A 16,249-nucleotide genomic window follows, 5' to 3' on the forward strand; every position below is an offset into this window, starting at 1 on the left:
CATGTGATGTTTGCCCTAAAGTTATAGTACTCTTCCCTAATGAATAGAAGTTTTATTTACTATCTCTTTTCAAAATTGTTTCTCTGGTCATAACTTAGCATTAAAAGTAGATAATTCACTGGGTTGTGTGATCCAAGAAGAGAGGAAAGAGGGCCTAAAGCCATTTCTTCTTTTGATCAGTCTTCTCTGCTCTTCAGGGCTGGTATGAAGAATTTACTGATATGCCTGCTATGGTGGAGTCTTTTTAGGTCAGGGCTGCCTGCAACACCTCTGCTCCTTACTAACCTTTGTTAGTAGCTCTACCAAGGGTAGGTGGCAGAGCTTCAGCTGCTCACCAAGTGACTCACCAGACAGCAGTCTTCAAGTTTTAATTCCCAGAGTGATTCACTGTTTATTGAAAGAAATGGAGGCTTTTCATTTTTCATCAAGAGATCTGTTGCTGTAGACTGTTTGAGTCAAATAAATGACTGAATGTTGGAATAATGTTGACACTAGGAATGCTTTAAGCTAGATGACTTTCCCTGTGTTTTTTTGTACCGTCTGACTATACCAGAGAACTGGTATGACACAGAATCAGAGAATCATAGAATGGCCCAGGTTGGAAGGGACCTTGAAGATCATATAGTTCTAGCCCCTCTGTTGTGGGTATATTGGTGAATGTTGAAAATTCCAGGGATGGGGCATTCACAACTTCCCTGTTCTAGTGCGTCACCACCCTCACAGTGAAGAATTTTTTCCCAATATCTAATTTAAACCTGCTGTTTGTCAGTTTAAAGTCATTCCCCCTTCTTCTGTCACTACATGCCTTTGTAAATAGTCTTGTTCCATCCTTCCTTCAGGCTGCCTTCAGGTACTGGAAGTCCACAATTAGGTCATCCCAAAGCCTTCTCTCTTCCAGGCTAAACAATCCCAATTCTCTCAGTCTTTCCCCACTGGTGAGGTGCTCCAATTCTCTAATCATCATGGTTAATGACTGATGTCCTTCCTGTGATGGGGCCTCAGAGCTGGATGCACCACTCCAGGTGGGTCTCACCAGACTGGAGAAGGGGCAGAATTGATGTCCTTCCTGTGATGGAGCCTGAGAGCTGGATGCACCACTCCATGTGGGTCTCACCAGAGTGGAGAAGGGGCAGAATCCCCTCCCTTGAGTGGCTGGCCATGCTGCTCTTGATGCAGCCCAGGGTACAATTGTCTTTCTGGGCTGGGAGAGCACTTTGCTTGCTCATGTCCAGCCTCTCATGCACACCAAGTCCTTCTTGGCAGGGCTCCTCTGGATCTGTTCGTCCCCAAACCTGTGGTGATACAGGGTGACCCAGCTGCAGCACCTTGCCCTTGGTCCTGTTAAAACTCATGACATTCCCACCAGTTTGCTTCTTGGTCTTGTCCAGGTCCCTCGGGATGGCATCCCACCCTTCAGGTGTGTCAGCTGCACCTCTCAGCTTGGTGTCATCTGCAAATGTGCCAAGGGCACTTGTGCCCTTTGTCTGTGTCATTAATGAAGATATTAAATAACACTGGTCCCAGTGCTGACCCTGAGAGACACCACTTGTGACTGATGGCCATGAGGACTCTGAGCCATTGCCACTACTCTGTGGATGCGACTGTCCAAACAACTTCTTATCCATCTTACAGTCCACCCACCAAATCCATCTCTCTCCATTTCAGAGAGGAGGTTGTGGGGGCCTGTAGCAAAAACCTTAGAGAAGCCCAGATAAAAGACACATGTACACCTCCCCTTGTCCACTGGTGACATAGGAGGCCACTAGGCTGGTCAGGCAAGACTTGCCCTTGGAGAAGTTGTGCTGGTGTCTTGAATGGTGGTGAAGGACTGTGCTGTCCTTCATGTGCCTTCTAGGAGGATCTGTTCCGTGACCTTCCCAGGCACAGAGGTGAGGCTGACAGGTTGGTAGCTCCCAGGGCTGTTTGTTCTCAAAGATAGGTACACTGTTCCCTTTTTCCAGTCAACTGGGACTTTCCCTGACTGCCATGACTTTTTGAATATCATGGGCACTGTTCCCTTTTTCCAGTCACCTGGGACTTTCCCTGACTGCCATGAATTTTGAATATCATGGAGAGCAGCTTGGCAACAGTATCAGCCAATTCCTTCAGGACTCCGGGATACATTTCATCAGGTCCCACAGACTTGTGCGCATTCAGGTTCCCTGGGTGGTCGTGAACCTGGTCATACAGTGCTTTGCTCTCCCAGACCTCATCCTGTTGTCCATCCTTTCAAGAGGTGTGGGAAGAAATCTTGCCATTGAAGACTAAGGAAAGAAATTTAAGTACCTCAGACTTCTCGTCCACTGTTTAACAGAGGGGGAACACCTTCTTTGGCCTTACTTTTCTGATTAACATAACTGTAGAATCCCTTTCTGTTATTCTTTGCATCCCTTGCCAGTTTCAGTTCCAGTTTTCTCTTGGCCTTCGTCCCCCACTTCTTATTCAGTCATACTTTTCTATACTTATTTTACTGCACACTATTTCTTGATTTTGATTTCTATTAAGACACCATGAAGCTGGCTATCTTGGCTGCCTAGGTTCTTAGAAACCTTGTTGATGTAGTTCAAAAATCCAAAGTTTTCTCCATGTGGGATGAAAATACATTTTAAACTCTTGTAATTCTCATTGCATTTCTTGGCCTTTTGTGTGGAAACCATTTCTGCACTGCTCGTTATCCTTAAGTACATGCACAGTAACAGTCCTTCCAGCCATACTGATTGATATTCTATTTTCATGGCATTTGTTCTTGGGTCTGAGCACACATTAATGACAGTTTGTGGGAACTAACTCTGGAAGGTAGCACACCACATTTCCATTTGTTAAATTGATGGCCTTCTCCAAATACTTGGCAATTACTGTGATGTTTTATGGAATCCTGTATTCTTAAACAATATGATGTTGTGTCCTTGTACTAGTGCAACTTGGGCAACAACATAAACATGTGCAACAGTGTTCTCACAAAGACTGGGCAGTAAAAACTAGTGGACAAAATGTTTTTCTTTTTGTTCATTCAACAAAGAATGGATTTTCCTTAATTTCAGACATACCCGTCATGTGTCAACATCCGCGTCTGTGTTGTCTTGTGATGATAGAAGAGAAGGATAGGGAGCAATGCACTTGACATTGACATAAGTAGCATTGACATGAACATAGTGTTCCCCAATAAAAGTGGAGAAGATTGTTGATATTTTTGAAACAAGTTCAGAAAATGCTGGACGCATCTCAGGTTTCGGATGCCAGCACTTCAGCATGACTTCATACCTGCCATTCAAAGAGAAGAAGTGTTTAATTATGAAATCACATAAAAGGAAAAAAAACCCCAGCTCTCTCTTTCCTCCCACAGTCTCAGTTACTATAGTACCAGAATCAGCAGCATTTGCAGAAGCCTTTGCAAACTATTTACTTACAGTGGATCAGGGCAGTATTCAGGTTGCAGCAGCCTTCTTCCTTGTAGTAAGTAAACAGTTATATCAAAAGAATTTACATCAGGATAAGGTGGTGCTCCTCGTGTCATAAGTTCCCATAACAATACACCAAAGGACCACTAAGAAAACAAACAATAAATAAAAAGTTAAAGAGTTGGAGCGATTTACATTCCTGTTTCAGAAGATGGTTTGACAGATTTAAGCATTCAACTGCATGGATTTTCCCTTTGAAAAGTTGTTTTACTGCATTCAGCTTTCTTTTAAGTGGGCTAATAAATGCTGTAGGGACTTGAGGAGCCACTTAAATAAGAGCCAGAGAATCTCAACTAAGTAAATGAAAGAAAATAAAAGCCTATAGGCCTGCTACTTTGCTGGTATAAATTGGCAGACTTCTTTTGAGGTTAATGGAGCTCTGCCAGTTTATATGAACTGATGATCTGGCTAACTCTGTGTAAATACATGCTGAAGACAATATACACGGTGAAAATTCTATGCATAACAAGTCAGTCTGAATCTGGATTGAACAGAGAGCTAAAATACAAAGCAATCCAGCCAATCGACTGCATTGTAACAATTTTTTCTTTGTAAATGTCCAGGTAGCACTTGAGATTTCTGTAGGCAGCCAGTAAGTATTTATGAAACAAATGAAGTATTTTGGAGAACTATTAACTTTTACAAATCTCTAAGTTAACCAGTTCTGTCAAGCTTTCCAGAGCCCCTCCTATAGCAGGGTTCTTGGCTTCTTGGAATGTCCTTAGTTTCCCTTGGAACAGGGTTAAACTCCTACTTCTTTCCTGAGCAGTAAGATATATATATAAGGTCAACAACTTCTTGCTTAGTGACTGGGACAATTACACTTTCTGGATGTAGAAAGACTTTTATTCTTATCTGAACAAAAGCTAGATTCAAATACCAGTTTTCATATGGAGCTGTTCCATTAATTAAATACTAGAAAGATGCCTCAGGCAATATAAAAGAAGATACAAATATGTTTGTACATTACCACATCTGACTTTGTTGTGAATTTCTGAGTTTGTAAACTCTCTAAAGCCATCCATTTCACTGGCAGTTTAGCTCCCGTTTTGTTGTGCACACTGTAGTATTCTTTATCATAGACATCTCTAGCAAGACCAAAATCAGCAACCTTGACAGTGAATTTTTCATCCAACCTAGAGAAATGACAAAAGGTATTATTTGCAACTGAGTGGGCAAGATTTACTGTGTTGGTGGATTATAATGACTGACTTGCATTTTTGGGACTGTGACTTTGGATGGCAGTACTTTATTTGGCATCTATGAACTAACGTAACACTGAAACAAAAGTGCAGCAAAGTATATTTGACACCCATTTAACACAGTGAATGAACTCAGGAAATTACTGATATTGTTTTGATAATACAATTTGAATTATAGTTATTTTAAAACAATTGCTATGTATAAAAAGATTTTTGCTAATAGCCTATACATCCTGATTGAGTTCTACATAATTTCTTCCACAGCTGGGTTTTTTTTCTGTATCCTTAAAATCTGCTTGTTTTTATTTCCAAGTTAATGCATCACCTTTCCTACTGACTCTCAGTTTTGATAAGGAGGGATCCATCATTATTTCAGTGACTGCCTTTATGTAATAATGTAGCTAAGGATGAGTTTGATGTGTGTCCTGGGGGAAAATTATGGCATAACAAAAGTTCTCTTGGGGTTACAGCTCAACCATACCAGAAGATCTCCTTAGCTTTGCTTCTCCTAAACTTGGTATTTGTCCTGATAAGTGGTATCATTATTATAAACAGAGTGTGGGTGTGGGCATTTTCAAGCCTATCCTTCTTTACATGTGCAGACCTAGTCACAGCAAGGACTTCCTTTTGGGTTCTTTACAGCCTCACACAGTCACAGCATGGGTGTGGTTGGAAGGGGCCCCTGAAGATCATTTGGTTCCCCACTGTCTCCTCTGCTCAAAGCAGGGTCTGCTGCTACAGGTTGCTCAGAACCACGACCAGGTGGGTTTTGAATATTTGCAAGGATAAGGATTCCACCACTTTTCTGGCAACCTGGGTCAGTGTTCAGTCATCTGTACAATAAAAGAGCTATTATGTTTAAATACAATTTTTTTCTATTTCAGTTTGTGCCCACTGCCTCTTGGCCTGTCCTTGGGCATCACTTAGAAGAATTTGGCTTTCTCTTCTTTAATCCATCATATCAGTTATACATACAGATAACATCCCCTTGAACCTTCGCTAGGCTAAATGATCCTGTCTCTCTCAGTGTCTGCACATGACATTTCCCTGTCTTGAATTTATGAGGTTTCTGTCTGAACAATTCTGGTCTGTTGAAGTCAGTGCAATGGGACAGAACCATCTGCTGTATTTACTGATGTTGTAACTTAATCAGATGAAGGGAGTAGGAAGGAACTTTGATGGATCAACAAGAAACAGTTTATGCCATAGCAGGTTCCTGCACCTCTTCCAGGGTAGTGGAATAGAGTAAAGAGTCCCTGAGGACTACATTTGCATGCTGGCTTCCTTTCTGATAGACATCACCAGTGCAGCAGGGCCTGTACTGAGTGTTGGATTGCACATGGCCACTGGGGGAAATGGGTCTTGTGGCAGCAGCTCTCCAGGCTCTGAAGTGCTGATCCCTACAGAAGTGCAAAAGCAGTCATTCAGTGGTCATGTGAGACACCCTAAGAGCTGTTCCTTCCTCATCCAAGGAAGAGACAGTAGGCCAAGAGGAATGTCCTGTTGCCACCATTTGGACTTTGATTAGATGAACTAGGTCTTTTGTTCAGTAACCCAATGCATTTGTTCTTAGGAAATATGAAAATGTGCTTGTTTTTTCATCCGTTAAAAAACCCAATACCTGCAATAAAATGTTCTTTTTCAGAGGCTGTTCAACTGCACAGGTGTGCACCCTTGAAAAAATAGTAAGACATCTAATGTCACAGGTTAATGACCCTTTTGCAGCCACAGTTCCAGTTTATGATATGCTAAAAATAAACTTTAAGGCTGTGCCTCATTAATTCACAACATCAGTGATAAATCAGCATAATCATATTGGCAAATCCTGTATCAGTTTGTCTTTGTGGGAACTGAGCTGTCTGGCTTCCCAGACACTAGTAAGATTCTTTGAATGTTAATTTGTGTGCCTGGTTGAGCCAAAGTAAGCTCATACTCATGTAATGAAAGACTATTGTCAAGAGGTCTCACTGGTGTTTCTTTGTGTTCCTGTTTTTCTCACAAAGTTCCCCTGTGTTCCTCTCCCTCCTGGTTAGGTGTGGCAGCAGAGACAGGCTGCTTCTGAAGAGGCTGGGTGGAAGCACAGCAAGTTGAGGCAACAGCACTTTAACTTCCCTTAGGAGATGCCTTTTAAACTCTAACCAATGATTTTGAGAGGCTACACTTTCACCTCAGCCTTCTTATTTCTCACACTCAAAAAAAGCTTATGTGTTAGAAATGAGCCCTTAGCAAGATGAGTAGCTCATCAGTATGCAAGACAAACATCAGTATAATTGCAGAGCAATGAAAAAACCACCATCTTTTTACTAAAAAATAGCAGAATCCTGGAAATTTCAGTTTATCTCATCTCATTTCACTGTTTTACACAGAAGAGTGTGGTAATGTGGCTGAAAGTAGATGTTTGTACTTACATACAGTTTCTTGCTGCCAAATCTCTATGGACAAACTTTTTACTTGCAAGGTATTTCATTCCTTTTGCAACCTGAAGGCCAAATCCAATTAAATCTTTTACTGTTGGATTCTGTAAAATACAAACATTTATGATAAAATGAATGCAGAAGCTTAAGGATTGGACTGCTTTATGCTGTGACTCTTTAGGTTTTATACACCTCTCCTGCCACCAGAATGATCAAGAAAGGTTGGTGCTTGTAGTGAAACTGTTTTAAGTTTAGGTCAGCTTCTTACCCCCAGTGAGAAAGCACACTATAAGAAAACAAAAGAGCTGACACTCTCCAGAAGAGCAGAGTTTGCAGCATAAGCAGCATAACCTGACCTGAGAAGTGGAACAGTATGCTGAAACCTCAGCTCACAGACAATACACAAAATTCACATATGTGGTCTTAAGGGTGATAGCATGTAACTCAGTAGAAGGTACCAACTGAATTTGGAGCTCATCAGCTGGAGATGACCAAAAGAAGAGAAAGTCCTATTTGGGACAAAATAGGTGCATCAGTATGATGTCATGAAAAAGGCAAATGTGACCTTAGCATTTACCAGAAGAAGATTTTTGACAATGATTATTAACTCTTTCTTTTTGCCTACATGGTGACATGATACTCAAAATGTTAAATATCAAAATAAATACAGACATAAACCTATAAATATTTTATGGTAATAATATGACTTGTAACAGTAAGAACGTACAGATTTTTGTGTTTTTGACACTGCTCCTTATAATTTTCTTCTGTGGAACAATCTGATTCAACTGTGGTCATTATTCTATTTATTTCAGGAAGGACTATGGCACTATTTACAGAAAAGGGACCTGGTACTTGTAGAATGAGAAAAGCTCAAATGGGAGCAGGTCCCAGCCTCAAAAAGCTTAACTCCTCCAAAAATGTGTTGAAAATATTTTTTTTTTAAATTAGACATAAACCTGTAAATATTTTCTGACTTGTAACAGTAAGAATCCTACAGATCTTTGTGGTTTTGACACTGCTCCTTATAATTTTCTTCTGTGGAACAATCTGATTCAACTGTGGTCATTATTCTATTTATTTCAGGAAGGACTATGGCACTATTTACAGAAAAGGGACCTGGTACTTGTAGAATGAGAAAAGCTCAAATGGGAGCAGGTCCCAGCCTCAAAAAGCTTAACTCCTCCAAAAATGTGTTGAAAATATTTTTTTTTTAAATTGTACTGGCTATTGCTGATTGCTGTAAAAGCAAGGACAACATCCTGTTGGCTCAGAAGTCACTTTATGTTGTTCTAACACTGTGAAATAGGTGAAATACTGCAGTGTAAAGTGGGCTTACAGTGCCTGAGGTAAGATCTCTGGTCTCCTACTTGAGAGAAAGCAGTGAGACTCATTTGAGGAATCTACAGTTTTTCAATGGAAATGGGGAAGATTGCTGATAAGAGTGTATGCATAGTTGTATAACAGCTCCTGTTTTTCTTTCTTAAGATAAGAAGAAAAAATATTGATAATAAAGGTACTGTGACACTAGCTGGACATGGAGTTCCCTCACCTAGGAGCTGGAGGAGCAGAGGCTGATGACTGGCACAGCTCTGCTAAAGTCAACAGAGATGTGCCAGTTTAACCAGCAGATGACTGGGCCTCTGGACGTAGATCTCATAACACATTTGTTTATAAAGAGGCTTATGGATGGGAAATGAGAAATACTTATTGCTGATAATTTCTGGGAAACATTCTAGAGAGGAATTTGAGGGGGAGGGGAAGGAGTGGCACTGCTGTGGCTGGGCTCCATGCCAGACTAAGCAAGTGCTAAAGGTTAAGGTGTAGTAACAGCAGCAAGTTGCAGACGTAATGTAATTATGAGAGCTTGTAAGTGTTGGAGCAGGGCGTGGCCAGACTTGCATTGCCATTTATACCTCACCAGGTACTTACGTGAGTCTCATTCCTAATGAAGTTTCGAAGATCTCCATGTTTCATGTACGGAAGAACAACTAATGGGGATCCTTCATTGGGCAAACAGATTCCCAGGAGCGACAAAACATTGGGATGAGTGAAATCTTTCATGATTATTCCTTCTTTCAGAAACTGAGCTACTTCTTCCAGGTCTGTAATCCCTGAGAAATCCAGAAACAAAATGAGTTAATTAAAAGAAACAGAAACAAACTAGGGTTCATTTCTCTACAGCATGTCATTGTACAACAAAGTGATGAGAGACTACAAACATGCTCTCCACCTCCCACATTACAATGAGGTTATGTGCATTGGTTTTCCTACAATGACCAAATACAGGCTGTTGGTAAGTTTAATTCTGTCTCTCCATTTCTTATTTTGAATGATTTAAAATTGAATAACAACACTTGAATAAAGCCCTTAATAAATGTTATACTATCTTTGTGTTTTTCCAACAGCTTTGCCCACTTTTCAGCAACTTAACTTACAAACTGAAATCTTCAGTACTCAGTAGAATAAAAAATAATGCTACCTTTCCCTTATTTTTCCAGAGTTTTTTTTCTTTGTAGAGGAATAATATGGACATTTCATTTGATGTAAAAATATATGCCAATATGGTGTGGTAATTTGGAGTAATTGGAATTGCTCCAAAGATAAATCTGATTCAGCTGCACTAAGAATCTTTGTTTGTGAATGTATACTTCACTAGAATTTCTTGGTTAACCCCAGTTATCTTTGGAATGAACAGTAACATCTCACTATTAAACATGTAACTCACTATTCAGTGACTTCACAGCACAATGAATTTTCCTGCTATCGTTATCCAGCAATGTCCCATGATACACACAGCCAAAATGTCCTGTATAAAAAAAATGAGCAATATTAGCTTTAAGAAGTAAAATTAGCTTTCTGGTATTTTCCACTGGGTAGCAATTATACTGTAAGAAAGTGATCACACTCCATTTCTATCCGATTCCCAACACTTGTAATATACACTTTCTAACTAACATATTAAAATAAATGGAATCAGACCATTACATAAAACCACCATTCATAAAATCACCATTACATAAAACCACTACTACATAAAACCACCATTACATAAAATGAAAACTCTCCTTGCAGCATAATTGGTATTTCTTGACCTAAATGGAGAGTATAAATAATGCCAAGGCTGGCGCCACAAGTATTTTGTGTTCTTGTAATGACTGAGCACACAAAACCCACGTCAGCCCATTCCCATCCTCTCCTGTGACGTGGGTGTCAAAGGAGGACACCTGGAAGGCACAGGGAGCAGTTAGGAGCTGACATGACCCCTGGATTGGTGGTTCCCAGTGATCTGCAAGCCCATGCTAAGTGGTCCACTGGACTGTACCCACTTGATGCATCTGATGGAAAGGACAGCCACTCTGGGATTGCAGTCACTCAGGTCTTGCTATTCCATGGAAAATGTTGAGTGTTAAAAGTGATGTGCTGGATGTGGAGAGTTTGGGAGTTGCTCTACTGATCACAGACTGATGACACCACTTGGCAGTTTTTTCCTATGGCCTAGTTCCAAGTATAAAATATCATTAAAAGATGGTGAACAAAATTTGCCTTCTTTCTCATGGTCTAGGCAGTGAAATGAACTGCCAGGGACACAGAAATCCTGTGCTTTCCTGCCAAGCAAATGATGTTGTCTACCAAAAGTTACTATGAGAAATCAGGTTTACCAGTTTGGGAAACTGAAGTTTGAGCTCCAGGTTCAGACATTAATTTCTCTAAATCAAATTATGTACGTGCAGTTGTGGCTTAATTCACAGATGAACTATGTACTGGAAACTTATAAAATACTAATATTTTCAGTTAGAAAGCATAATTTTTTTTTCCTTAAGTGTGAGCTCTACAGAGAACAAGACATCTGATCAATTTTACTACGTTCCAGTCATAAGCTCGGGTCAGAGCTCAGTTTGCTTTGCTTTTGGCTTAAAGTAAAATTAATCCAAAGTTTGTTTTATAAAAGCAACTAAAATCCCATCAGACCACAGATTGCTTGGAGCCTGGGCAAAAATCCTAAAGCTTGGATTGGGTGTGTCTAAAATATTTTGGGGTTTGGCCCATTTCTGGTTAGAAGGGAGAAAATTTAAAACGGTTAATTATCTTGGTGTCATTCCAGATATTTTTCAACATTTAAAAAATGGGAAATTACTTGGAGTTTTCCAAAACAAAAGAGAAAAGAAAAAGGCCCACCCTTGCTTTGGGGATGATGAAGTGTAATACATAGAAATGAAGCACACTGACTGTTTGTTTGATTTGTGGCTCTTGCCCTGCAGAAGAGGCATTAAGAATATAATTTATAGCAAATTTTTTATCAGTATTCTGATATTCAACAAGAGATCTCTCATGCATGATCTGTAGAAATACTGAAATACAGTTTGTACTTTGGTTACTAACAGGCACTCAGTCATACAGAGTTTAAAAACATCCCTAACAGAAATACTGGCTTGGGCTATGAAAGGTAAAGGGACCTTGCTTATGAAAATGTAGAGGAACAGGAGTGATGAGAGAAATTTAGAAAAATAGGAGACTTGCTAAATCAGGGACAAAACTAAGGGGAAGTGAATCAGGGACTACATATTTCTGCAGCTGGCATGAGAGGAATGAGGTGATATGAAGAGCATTTGCTGGTAGGAAACAAGCAGCAAATTCCTCAGAGCTGGTGGAAACTTGAGGAGGGTAAAGGGGTGTGGGCATTTCACCTGGGCCATGGGGACTTTTACTGTATGCACTTGTGACTGCAGGAATCTCCCATGTCATGTAGCAATCCTACACAGATAATAGGCTCCAAGTTTGAGGTCACTTGTGATCCTGCCTTGGCATCCCCTGCCATTTAGGTGTGTGCCTTAGGTTTCACATATATATATATATATATCCTGCAGCAGATTATCTCCCATACCACAGCCTCATGGATCAGAAGCCCTGGCTGAGCTTTCTGTAGCCTGGAAAAGGGTGAAAGTGAGGCAGTTGGAGGGGGACCAGCAAGTCCATGAGCTCAAAAGAGCCTCATTAGTTGGCAGACTCCTTCCTCCTGATGGTGTCTTCTCCAACTGATCAGATGCACTGACTTCAAAGGAGACCCCCTTCATTCCCCCCTTGATTCAGTACATGGCATGCAATGCCATAAGAGCTAAAAAGCTTGGAAAAGGTCTCTGTATAGACACCTTATTCAGAATGGTTTATAACAAACGGGTGTGCAAAAAGAGGAGCAGTTTGCAGTGTAAGAGTTGCAGTACCCACCTCTTCCAATTACTTCACTGAAGTGCACAATCAGACTGTCGGCACCAATAACCACGTGCTGTACTTCTTTGACCAGGTCAGGATTTAAGGCACTGATGTCTATGTGGACATTACTTTGGAGAAGTGGACTGGCTAAATCGGAGTCTCCGCTAGACAGAATCGGGGAGAGGTCAGAGTGAGGATACTGGGCAGGTCTGCACGATCCATTCTGAGACATGCTTGGAAACTGATCTGGAAAATGAACAGAAACTGTTATAATCCTTTCAAACTTCTCCTTGAAAAATGAAGAGTTTTATTGCATTGGTAAGAAAGGTTTGATTTTATCAGTTTGGAAGTGGCTTGGTTTTACGGAAATTTTGGTCACAAAGGGAAAATGAAAGTATGCATTGGTAATCTGCCAGCCTCCAGGAAAACCATGTCACTAGAAACTTGTGCTTGTCTCAGCTCTACTTTTATGAAAGTAAATGGCAAAACTTCCACTTTTTTGAGGGGATGGAATGAAGCCTTGTCAGTTCTTGCCAAACAGAGGTTATAGCATTTCTAGCAATTGGGAGTAACATGATTAAAACAGAAAAATGACAGCAATATGGGAGGAGGAGGTAGTGAACAATTGAAAACATGAAGCTTTTTATTATTGTCATGTTCCAATTTGGTAGGGAACTTTACACTTCACGAAGGTTTCCAAAGTGCTGGTGACTAGCTGTATTTATCCAATGGTAAATATTCAACCAGGGAAATGCCTAGAGGTGATTCATTTCCTGTAACTGCTGAAGATATTGCAGTTGGTGCTACTCATGAAAATAACATGAGCCATCTGATATAGCAGAAACTAAAATATTTCAGTAAATCCAGGGGTATCTATTTGAGATTTTTTTTTTTTATCAACAGCATGTTGTTCAGGTATTTCAAATTGGCTTTGTTTAAAATCTTTTTCCTAGCATTTTGTGTGGCTGAATGAAAGAACTATGTTTAGTTTATACCAGTTTCAGTCTGGAATGATTTCAGTGGAGTTGATGAGATGAATTTAATCCAGGGTCCAAAACAAAAAAAGGAGAGTAAATGTAATCAACAGAAATTATCAGGTATCTTATTACAAAAAGTAAAAAATAGATATACTTTATTTATTTCTGCATAAAATTTGTGACATTTTTATAAAGTGCTTTTATCACCCTGGGGGCTGAGAAACACTGTGTTATTTTATCTAGGAGCAAAAATACCAGCTCTTACAACTTACAAATTAATTTATTTGTAACTAGAGGCAAATATCTATTTAATAAACCCAGTAAAATAATCTAGCCACGGCCACAAATAATATTTACAGCTGCGAAATGTAAACCGGCATGTTTTCTAATATTTCTTTTATTTCATTCTTTGATAATATTGACATCAACATTGCTACAGGAACATGAGATGAACACACACCCTTCTTGGAAGCACTCTCCACTGTGCTTTGCCAGCACACTGTGGCTGCAGGACCACTGGGATTTACCTTCCACCAAGGATCTTTGCATAGTTTTGTCTCACGTACCACTTTCCCTTCTAACCAGTAGCATGGGCTTTTCTGCCCAACAGAACTGCTTTATTATAACTGTAGGAAGTCACTGAGACACACTAAACTTACAACCACTTGATGTTATCATTAAAATCAGGCTTTTCTGAGGGGATTTGTGCAGGGTGTGATGGATCTTATGACAACACAGAATCACTAGATACACCAGCTCCTAATAACTTGTGGAGCATACTTTAGAGAGCTTTTACTAATTGTATTTTATTTATTCTTTCAACCTGAGTAAAAGTAAAAATGCTATGGACCTTGATCTTGGGAAGCACCTGAGAAGCTCAGTTAAAATAGCAAGCCTGTGAATACATGAGAGTTCCAAAAATGCAGACACAGACAAATCAGACGAGAAACTGAAATTAGGATACTGATCAACATAGCTATCATCTGAAGACATAGGAAAATCAAGATGTGTAAAATATCCTCCATCCTGATTCTTAATTAGAGCCATACCTTCTAGAAAAGTTGATCTGTAGTCTACAGATTCGCTTGAAACCATTTCCGTTGTTGGACTTACACTCCTGGCACTCACCAGCCTGTCCAGGTGAGGAGTGTGCACTCTGCCATCATAACGAACTAGGTCACTTCCCAGATCTGAAGGGGGAGGAGAAAGTGATATTAGAAAACCCTCATGTTTTAACTATGTCAATATTGATTTATCTATTTATTTAAATTTAGATTTCTGCTCTGCTGGGAAGAGGGTTAGGTTCTTGCTGTGGCAGATGTGTAGGACTTGAACTTGAGCTATTTTTACAGTCCAAGATTTTCTGAAAAAAAATTTTGTGTTGAAGACCCACTCTTACCCATACTGGAAGATCAAAGACTGCTTTGAAGACCCTAGGGCCAGCTTCGTGGTCTGACTGTGAAAGTGCATCAGAACAAGACTTGGTTGTACACTAGCTCCTCTCCTCCTCCCACCTTACATAGTGTGGCAACCCTCAATGGAAGGAAACCCAGACACAGGGGCCAAAGAAGAACAGTTCCTGATTTGGGGTAAAAAAAGACCAGGAGACTGCAGCACTCTGTGTCTTGCACAACTCATGCACAGCCTGGATGAAGCTGAAGTACTTGTGATTCCATGCATGTAATATACTCATCCCCTCTTCCAAAGCTGATTAGGGAAAAGAAGTTGCTACATTTTCCTAATAGCTCAGAGTTCCTCAGAAATCCTTCTGCCTAAGGCATAATATGGCCCTTCACCCAGCTCAGGCTCTTGCCAAGCACTGAAATGCAACTAAACATTGGGAGTTGATTGTGAAACCTCTGCTGACAGGTTACAACAGGGCAATACATGGCAGTTAAGCAAAGCATAAAAAATTATGTCAGTTTTTAAAATCTAAGATAATAATGGAATTATTTTATGGGATTGACTATGATGGACCTTTAATTTGTTTCTTCTTCCTTCTCCAGAAGAAAACCATCAAAAAGATAAAAATTAAGATTGATGTTGAAAGAATTCCAGCAATTAGTCCCGTGAAATTCTGATCTTGCCGGATCAGCACTTTTCCGATAACTGTTGACAAAACTTCTTGCTTCCACTGAAATAACAAAGAAAAAAATAGTGTAATGATTTCCAAAGACAAGTAAGAACTAGATTATTAGCACTAAAGTATGAGCTGATATGTCTCATATGTATTAAGTCTTGATTTTGTGATGCTGTACTGTGATAAGACACTGTGAGTGGAGAAATTGTTATATTGATGTACATGAAAACAGAGCTACGTGTTTATGATTCATTTCTCATGTTCAAGAGCTCTGATAGTGACACAGCTCTGTATTTGATACACCACACACAGAGCATGCACTCACATGCTCTCTGGATAACAGGGTTCCACTGTTACCAGATGCTAATTGAAAATGTTAAATTCATACTTTTACTCATATGGTGCACGGAATGGGCCTCTGGCTACATGGGCTGACATGTGCATTAAAAAAAATAGTCCAACTGTCTTTAATGTGTGTCCTTCTGGCACAAATATGCTGTAACATCAAACTCACTCTCTTGTTGACAGCATGCTTGCATTTTAGTTCCCAAGGTCACGTGAGCCTGTCCCTTGCCAGCTTCTAGCTTGATGACAGTTTAAAGAAACAAAACTAAACAAAAAAACCTACTCCGAAAACCAACAACCAAACAAGCACCAAGCAGCTAACAGGGAAAAACTGTTTTAGGTCACACAGCACTAGCTCAGTCAGTTGGAATGCATTTGGCCATCTTTTCTCTTCCTCCTGTGGAATGCATCCCTCTGGGTACTGTAATGATGGATTTGCCCGTCAAAAGAGCAAATTTCCTTCTTCGCTGGGCAGACTACAATTTCTGAGTCTCCTTGCCAGTAAACAAGTAGAAACCTTGTTTAACCCCTTTATGTTTTGTTCTTTTCTGTGCATGAAACA

General features: G+C 40.0%; 1 protein-coding gene and 1 long non-coding RNA gene across 3 annotated transcripts in view; one reads left to right on the forward strand and one right to left on the reverse strand.

Annotated features, from left to right (window-relative positions):
• Positions 1–2,013: 2,013 nt before the first annotated feature.
• Positions 2,014–16,249, reverse strand: part of MET (MET proto-oncogene, receptor tyrosine kinase) — an 86,621-nt gene continuing 72,385 nt past the window's right edge. For both annotated transcript variants that reach the window (XM_039726914.1, XM_039726913.1), the window contains exons 13-21: positions 15,240–15,396; positions 14,312–14,452; positions 12,301–12,531; positions 9,803–9,883; positions 9,007–9,188; positions 7,069–7,178; positions 4,429–4,594; positions 3,408–3,544; positions 2,014–3,261 (exon numbers count right to left, since the gene is read on the reverse strand). In XM_039726914.1, coding sequence (XP_039582848.1) covers positions 3,051–3,261; positions 3,408–3,544; positions 4,429–4,594; positions 7,069–7,178; positions 9,007–9,188; positions 9,803–9,883; positions 12,301–12,531; positions 14,312–14,452; positions 15,240–15,396 — 1,416 coding nt within the window. In that variant the 3' untranslated portion in view covers positions 2,014–3,050. The remainder of the gene's footprint in view (positions 3,262–3,407; positions 3,545–4,428; positions 4,595–7,068; positions 7,179–9,006; positions 9,189–9,802; positions 9,884–12,300; positions 12,532–14,311; positions 14,453–15,239; positions 15,397–16,249) is intronic.
• LOC120510754 lies at positions 9,040–9,640 on the forward strand. The gene is made up of 3 exons (XR_005629582.1): positions 9,040–9,177; positions 9,259–9,370; positions 9,483–9,640. It is a non-coding gene; the product is annotated as an uncharacterized LOC120510754 (long non-coding RNA).

The sequence above is a fragment of the Passer montanus genome, unplaced genomic scaffold (assembly GCF_014805655.1).
Source record: "Passer montanus isolate IOZ18808 unplaced genomic scaffold, ASM1480565v1 scaffold6, whole genome shotgun sequence".
NCBI classification, from domain to species: Eukaryota; Metazoa; Chordata; class Aves; order Passeriformes; family Passeridae; genus Passer; species Passer montanus.